This window comes from Salvelinus sp. IW2-2015, linkage group LG25 (assembly GCF_002910315.2).
Source record: "Salvelinus sp. IW2-2015 linkage group LG25, ASM291031v2, whole genome shotgun sequence".
In the NCBI taxonomy this organism is placed as follows: Eukaryota; Metazoa; Chordata; class Actinopteri; order Salmoniformes; family Salmonidae; genus Salvelinus; species Salvelinus sp. IW2-2015.
In genome coordinates this window covers 12,991,610-12,999,887 of record NC_036865.1, presented here as the reverse complement: position 1 = coordinate 12,999,887, position 8,278 = coordinate 12,991,610, and the positions used below count along the sequence as shown (strand labels likewise).

The 8,278-nt window shown below is 41.3% G+C and overlaps 1 protein-coding gene across 1 annotated transcript in view; it reads left to right on the top strand.

Moving 5' to 3' along the window:
* Positions 1–4,986: 4,986 nt before the first annotated feature.
* slc24a3 (solute carrier family 24 member 3) overlaps positions 4,987–8,278 on the top strand; it is a 98,369-nt gene continuing 95,077 nt past the window's right edge. Inside the window, exon 1 of the mRNA XM_023970489.2 lies at positions 4,987–5,451. Coding sequence (XP_023826257.2) covers positions 5,259–5,451 — 193 coding nt within the window. The 5' untranslated portion in view covers positions 4,987–5,258. The remainder of the gene's footprint in view (positions 5,452–8,278) is intronic.

Below are 8,278 nucleotides of genomic sequence, written 5' to 3'. Positions count from 1 at the left end.
ATTGACCAGCACTGGATGCAAACTTGTGATGCTCAGAGCCAGAGCACGCTGCTTAGACCACTGCTCCACCGTAGTTCACAATGCTCTAGCAAGCTGCGAGAATACTTGATGGTAGTTGATGGAAACAGCAGAGAGTTTAATTATTTTGTTTTAAGCCCTTCCCAAACCATAGTCCTAACCTTAACCACTCGAAATGAATACCTAAACTTAACCCTTTGAGKTGTTTCTGTTTTAACCTTGTAACCAAGCGGAATTAACCCTGTAGCCACGCAGAATTAACCCTGTAACCACACGGAATTAAATCATAAAAAAAATAGAAATGTATCCATAATTCGTTGATTTTTTAAGGGAAACTATGAGATCTTGTTGGTCAGATGGATATGCTCTGTGTGTGTTTGTGCATGCATGCAAGTGTATTTGGGTAAGTTGTGGAGAAGCCTTTATTAGAGCGCAGTATGGCTGAGGCATTCTGTTCTCTACAGAAGGGGATGTTCTCTTACCAAGACAGAAGAGAGAACACCCGGTCCTAGAAGGGAACAGGTAGCGGCTTTTGGGTGACGACGGGAGTGTGTGTGTGTGTGTGAAAAATAGCAGGAACCTGTAAAAACATTTGAACATAATACGCTATAGCACAACAGGATTAGTCAGACAATGAGCACCACTATTGTTGAAGACAAAGTTTTACAGCCTGTTTTCTTTCAGGGACACCTGCCAAAAATGTGTATGTGCATTCGAACCCGCATCCCCAACTTCATTACACACTCAAGCCGACCGTTCAACCTTCTGAAGCAAGAAGCTAGCTAGTCACTGCAGTTACTTACAGTTGAAGTCGGAAGTTTACATACACCTTAGCCAAATACATTTAAACTCAGTATTTCACAATTCCTGACATTTAATCCTAGTAAATATTCCCTGTATTAGGTCAGTTAGGATCACCACTTTACTTTAATGTAAAATGTCAGAATAATAGTAGAGAGAATAATTTATTTCAGCTTTGATTTCTTTCATCACATTCCCAGTGGGTCAGAAGTTTACATACACTCAATTAGTATTTGGTAGCATTGCCTTTACATTGTTTAACTTGGGTCAAACATTTTGGGTAGCCTTCCACAATAAGTTGGGTGAATTCCGGCCCATTCCTCCTGACAGAGCTGGTGTAACGGAGTCAGGTTTGTAGGCCTGTTTGCTCGAACACGCTTTTTCAGTTCTGCCCAGACATTTTCTATGGGATTTAGGTCAGGGCTTTGTGATGGCCACTCCAATACCTTGACTTTGTTGTCCTTAAAGCCATTTTTCCACAACTTTGGAAGAATGCTTGGGGTCATTGTCCATTTGGAAGACCCATTTGCGACCAAGCTTTAACTTCCTCGCTGATGTCTTGAGATGTTGCTTCAATATATCCACATAACTTTCCTCATGATGCCATCTAATTTGTGAAGTGCACCAGTCCCTCCTGCAGCAAAGCACCCCCACAACATGATGCTGCCACCTCCGTGCTTCACAGTTGGGATGGTGTTCTTGGGCTTGCAAGCCTCCCCCTTTTTCCTCCAAAGATAATGATGGTCATAATGGCCAAACAGTTACATTTTTGTTTCATCAGACCAGAGGATATTTCTCCAAAAAGTACAATCTTTGTCCCCATGTGCAGTTGCAAACCGGTCTGGCTTTTTTATGGCGGTTTTGGAGCAGTGGCTTCTTCCTTGCTGAGCGGCCTTTCAAGTTATGTCGATATAGGACTTGTTTTACTGTGGATATAGATACTTTTTTACCGGTTTCCTCCAGCATCTTCACAAGGTCCTTTGCTGTTGTTCTGGGATTGATTTGCACTTTCGCACCAAAGTACGTTTATCTTTATGAGACAGAACGTGTCTCCTTCCTGAGCTTCAGGCGTTTGGAAATTGCGCCCAAGGATGAACCAGACTTGGAGGTCTACAGTATATCCATTGTGTATTCACATAACAGACTGTACGGGGTTATAAATCTGATGTCAACCAGATGTCATCAATCGGGCACCAACTAACATCAGCAAAACTCTCCAATCCAGTAGTATGGAACAATAACACCACAAACCCTCTTTTGCTCGCTCGCTCKCTCWCWCWCACACACACACACACACACACACCTCGAAATGCTTCACTGCAACCTATGCTGATCTAAAGCCCCACAGAATCAATGGGAGAGGTTCACTTCATCAATAGCTGAGACAAATTACTGATCAGTGACCCAGGCACTAATAGCACACAGGGTATTGCCTATATAGGGACCAATATCCAAGTGACAGAGGAGGCTGAAACCTACCTGAAGAGGAGAGAGTTTATGAGCTACTAAACCATCGAAGAAGTTTAACCAATACTGGGAAGTGCTAGAGACGTTTTTTTGTAAATTGGTAAATGTGGCATGAAGCAGTGCATGATGGGTAAATGTGGCACTCAGTCCCTGACTACTTCCTCTTCATCATACAACAACAATCTCCCACAAATCAGCAATATACTTTTTATTTAACCAGACAAGTCAGTTAAGAACAAATTCTTATTTACAATGACGGCCTATGCCGGCCAAACCCTCCCCAAACCCGGACGATGCTGGGCCAATTGTGCGCCGCCCTATGGGACTACCGATCACGGCTGGTTGTGATACAGCCCGAGATCTGAGATGCAGTGCTTTAGACTGCTGCGCCACTCGGAATCCCAAACAACCTGAAACCTGAGTCTCTATCTCATTACAATGCGTTCTGCCAGTGGTGGCTGTGAAATATTCAATGCTAATCATTGGTAACTGTCTCTCTTCCTCCATAACTACAAGGTTATGCAATTATAACATTTGGGTAAACTATCTCTTGAAGTGGTATGTTATGTTTGGATAGGTCAATGTGTATCTACAGAGGCGCCATACAAATGTGGAGATAAATGTCTTTCATTAATAACAATATCTACTGTACCCGAGGCTGCCTGAAATTACATGGCTGCCACTGAGTGATGCATTAAGTGATGCATCTGAGTGATGCGTTCACTTACACAGCTGGCCACTCAGATACAGTTTGAAGCCTTTTAACTGGGTAAACAAAACGTCCATCTCTATTGATCAAAAGAAGGAGAAAGCAGAGCTCAATTGAACTGAAACCAGCTTCACACAGAGTTACAAGACTAACAGCACATCAAAGACTGGACAGGGACAAATCACRCCAGAGAGAGAGAAAGAGAGAGAAAGGGAGAAAGAGATCACACACTAGAGATGAAAACATTTACAGAATGGCTGAAAGAGAGGGAGGAAAAGTGCATGAGCAAATGAATGCACAAGAGGATTAGAGGCAGGGAAAGAGAATAAGAGAGCGATAAACGTGTGGAAATAAGAGGGAATGTTGAAGATATCCTCTAGTTCTGCTTGGGCTAGCATTTAATTCCCAGTGAGGCTAACACCATACCCAAACCAGGTGCGTGCGACCGCGTGCGCCATTGTGCGCAAATAGATTTTGTCCCCCCACACCAAACGCAATCACGGCACGCAGGTTGAAATATCAAAACAAACTCTACAATTATATTAATTTCCAGGCTTTTTCTTCTTTGGACTTTATATGGCGATTGGCATTTAACTTTCATAGTATTACCACGACGACGACCGACCTCAGTTCGTCTTTCAATCACCCACGTGGGTACAACCAATGAGGAAATGGCACGTGGGTATCTGCTTCTATAAACCAATGAGGAGATGGGAGAGGCAGGACTTGCACCGCGTTCAGCATCACAAATAGAACTGACTTCTATTTTTGCGCTTGGCAACGCAGACGCTCGTTGGTGCGTGCGAGCAGTGTGGGGGCAATGATTGAATAACATGTATGTGTACATTTATTTTGCAATGCTCACGCACGCGACGTGACCGGTGTGGTCAGCATGTTACCTAGCAAAACTCTTGAATCTCAGGTTCATTGTGTGTTTAAGCCAGTCTTCCTCCTTCCCACTAAGGCAGCAGATATTCTCAACGGCACTGAATCAAAAATCAGTTTCCTCATCATAATCCATTTGATTCAATTTTCCAATGTCCTGAATCCCTGCTGTGATGCGCTCTGGAACAGGATTATGTTCAATCCCGAAGTGTGTGTGTGTTTGTGTTTGTTTGAGCATATGAGTGTGTATGTGTGAGTGAGATTGTGCGAGTATGGACCAAGGAGCGATAGCTCTAATCTGGCAACTCATTGGCTAACACTCAATCAGAGGGCATTATGGGATAGTTGGGCCTGAGGACACCTCCATCCTGTGATTAATGTAAGTGCTTAAAATACACTATGAATGTTTCTGGCTTGGGAGGAACAGAGGGTGTTACCTTTGACCCCAATCAACTGGAGTGTGTGTGGTCAACCTGTTGTTCAGTCTATTGAGGCTGACTACTTTATACTACATACTGAATGGAGGCTGATACTGAACATGAACCTGCTGATGAGTGGAATGCATCAAAAGCAGAGTGGAGTGGGTGTATGCTGGGTCTCACCGGGTTAGAGGTCAACCTGTGATTATGAGATAATGAAGGAGAGGAGAGTGGTGCGGTGCATGAGTGTTAAGATTGACATTCACCCACAGTGTGTGTGTGTGTGTATGTTTGTGTGTGCCTGACATTCGCATGCAAAGGATTTACAATGTCCAAATTGCCATCCATTGCCAAACGGATTTACTACAATAGGCTATCTGAAAGAAACGATGGAATATGGGCCTACTGCATCCAGGAGAGGGCAACGATGAGCGCGTCTTTTTTTGTTCCAAATAACGCCTGCTGCTTCAAAAATGTATCCCACTGGGCACATACGCAAGTTCAACGTCTAGTGTTGATTTACATYTGATTGTGTTGTCAATWAACCTGAATTCAACATTAAATCATAAAAAATGTCAACCATAGGCCAATTCTGTTGGCTATAGCTTTACAATCTCTCTCTCTCACACACACACTCCTCCCCTCTCTTTTYTGCGCTCTCTCTTCAACATCACCAGCCTCGCTGCAGACTGTGTCCTGCGAGAACTGGCACCAAACTGAAGCATCCATGGAGTGCTCCGTCCTCTCGCAACAGCCACAACGCACAACAACACTTCGGTCCGAAGTAATATAGAAGACAACATCGCAACCGACGCAAGATAGAATAACAACATTTTCTTTCACCCATCGACAGCCCATCTCTTCCGTTGTGTAACTTTCCGAAACCCTCTTTCTCCCGGCTTCCCTCCACGTTCACTTTCCGGGACCCCCAGAAGCCTTGTCGCCGTAAAAACGTATCCATGGATGGGATGGCTGTTGGCATGATGCCCGGGACCGTCCGGGTGCGGTGTGGGCCGCTTCAAGTGATGCTGAACCAGCAGAAAACCAAAGCTCGGCGGAAAAAGCGAAAGGAGTTGCTCGGTGTGCAGATGTGCTTCATTGGGGTGCTGCTCGTGCTTGTAATGGGGCTCTCGTGTTTGGCGGAGAAAGCAGGTGAGATACTTGTTGCCAGAATGTATTGTTGAACAGTTGCATATTTGCAATCGTTTGGGAGAGTGTTTCTATTGAGTTTCACTATTGTATGAGGCTCCTAAGAATGGACATATAGGCAGTGATGCTAGAACTTTGTTCAATAATATCAGTTTTAGTAGGCACATCATAGTGAGTGTGCAGCTTGGTCTCATATTCTAGACGTAATATATGAAAGGTAAATCAGGGACACTGCAACTAGTATATGTTACATTTGGTATGGTTACWTAAGGCAAAAATGAAAGTAGGGTGGTTGGTCGGGCGTATAACACGAACGTCTAGTAACMCAAAGGTTGTGAGTTCAAATCTCATTACAGGCAATTTTAGCTAMTTTTCTGCTAATTACTACTTTGTAATAAGCTAACACTTCCCCTACCTTAGCCCTAAATGTAACCGTTTAACCTAACTCCTAACCTAACCCCTAGCCTAGCTAACATTAACCAGCTAAATAATGTTAGCCACCTAGCTAAAATTCGTAACATATAATATGAATTGTAATTCGTAACATATCATACGAAATGGGTGATGGACATCAACAAATAAATACATACCATACGAAACATAATATATTGTATGATATACTATATTGTATAATATATTGTAAATGGGTATTCCGGATTTACATACAGAATAATATGAAATGCTCTGAGACCAGGTTGGAGTGTGACCTTTTAGTTTCCATGAGAATGGTCTTTGTTATGTTGGCCTAAAGCGAGGATTGTGCATAAATTAGTTACAACAAATAATGCCTATTTTTAATTGTATTTAACTAGGCAAGTCAGTTAACAACAAATTCTTATTTTCAATGACAGCCTAGGAACAGTGGGTTAACTGCCTTGTTCAGGTGCAGAACAACAGATTTTTACCATGTCAGCTCTGGGATTCGATCTTGCAACCTTTCAGTACTAGTCCAACACTCTAACCACTAGGCTACCTGCTGCCCATGTGTGGTGCAAGAACTGTAATTTGTTAAATGTTACAAATTTGCTAAATTTATGCTATGTTACGAATTCCAATTWGTTGTGGCTAACATTAACTAGGCTAGGAGTTAAGTTAAAGCAAAGGTGTCAAACTCATTCCGTGGACAGCAGTGTCTGCGGGTTTTCGCTCCTCTCTTGTACTTGATTGATAAATTAAGGTCACTAATTGCGTAACTCTCCACACCTGGTTGTCTAGGGCTTAATTGAAAGGAAAAAACATAAACCTGCCGACACTAGGCCCTCCATGGAATTAGACCTAGACAACCAGGCGAGGGGAGTTTCTTACTAATTAGTGACCTTAATTCATCAAGTACAAGGGAGAAGTGTGAACCCGCAGAAGCTCTGCCCTCCGTGGAATTAGTTTGACACATATGGTATAGATCAATAAAAAGAATGAATGCTATTAAAAATTACTTTTACTAGTATGATGTGTGTCCCTCAGTTTTATGTCGTTGATGTTACCCCCTTCAAAATCACTCTTTASAAAGATATACAAGGACCTTGAGCATTCTCTCCAATGGAAAACTGTTATTGGGGGATATATTAAATACAATTATTAGTTAATCACACCCCTTTAGTATGCCATAAATTTGAGGATTCCATTGATCATTTGTTATCTAAATCCAAAGTGTTACGTGGCGTTACTCAATTTAAAATGATTAATTATCACTTTAGTAAATTATTTWGAAATAGTTGCTTACCTTAGATTTGAGAATTTTCGCCATTTAAGAAAATCCTTATTTACCAAAAATGTCACATTGGTGTTACCATCATTGGCGTTAMCATCATTGGTGTTACTACTCCTACTGGTGGCACAATGTTATTGTAATGGTAAAAAGTAATTAAGCTACCATATTAGATGATTTACTATGGGAAGATGTACCCAAATACATTTAAATGAAAACATCTTGAAAAAGTATATTTCTTTTTTTCTCAAATGCCATTTCCAAATGCCACCGTAATTCAAGCACAACCCAGCTACGTGTCTCTTGCTCTGTCAACACATTTCTTAACCTGTGTTTAAAATCCTATGTCCAATATGGGTCTATTGAAAGAAGAACTTAACATGACCATAATATGATATTTGATCACCACTGAACGAAAAGTGGAGAAAAGTGAAACAATTCACATTCTTGCAAGGTCACAAAAAAATACCAAGAGGGGAGAGGGACACTGGTGACATCTTCCTCCATTATTTCCCTTATACACTGTCAAAGCAAGAGAGATCATAAAACAAAAGATTTTAGATTTCACAAAATGCTACTTACCAAATACAGAGTTAGGTTTTATCTTAGTTCCCCTAAGATAAAACCTAACTCTGTATTTGGTAAGTAGCAAGCTCAAAGTTGAATGTTAGTTGCGACTCAATGTGTCTAAGAAAATCAATCACTGACATCACTTGTAGGCTATTTGGAGGTAAAGTACAACATGATATTGTATCAATGACACACTCTTATCTTATTACATTATTTTATTTACACCTATACTGACGTAATGGATTGGATTATTATAACACTCTCCCAGATTGTCAAAGTAGGCGTACATTCCATCATCCACTAGTCTACACATCTACAGAACCAAGGTGCTGATGCTCTGTGGTATCTACAGTTGAAGTCGGAAGTTTACATACACCTTAGCCAAATACATTTAAACTCAGTTTTTCACAATTCCTGACATTTAATCTGAGTAAAAATTCCTTGTCTTAGGTCAGTTAGGATCACCACTTTATTTTAAGAATGTGAAATGTCAGAATAATAGTAGAGAGAATCATTTATTTCAGATTTGATTTCTTTCATCACATTCCCAGTGGG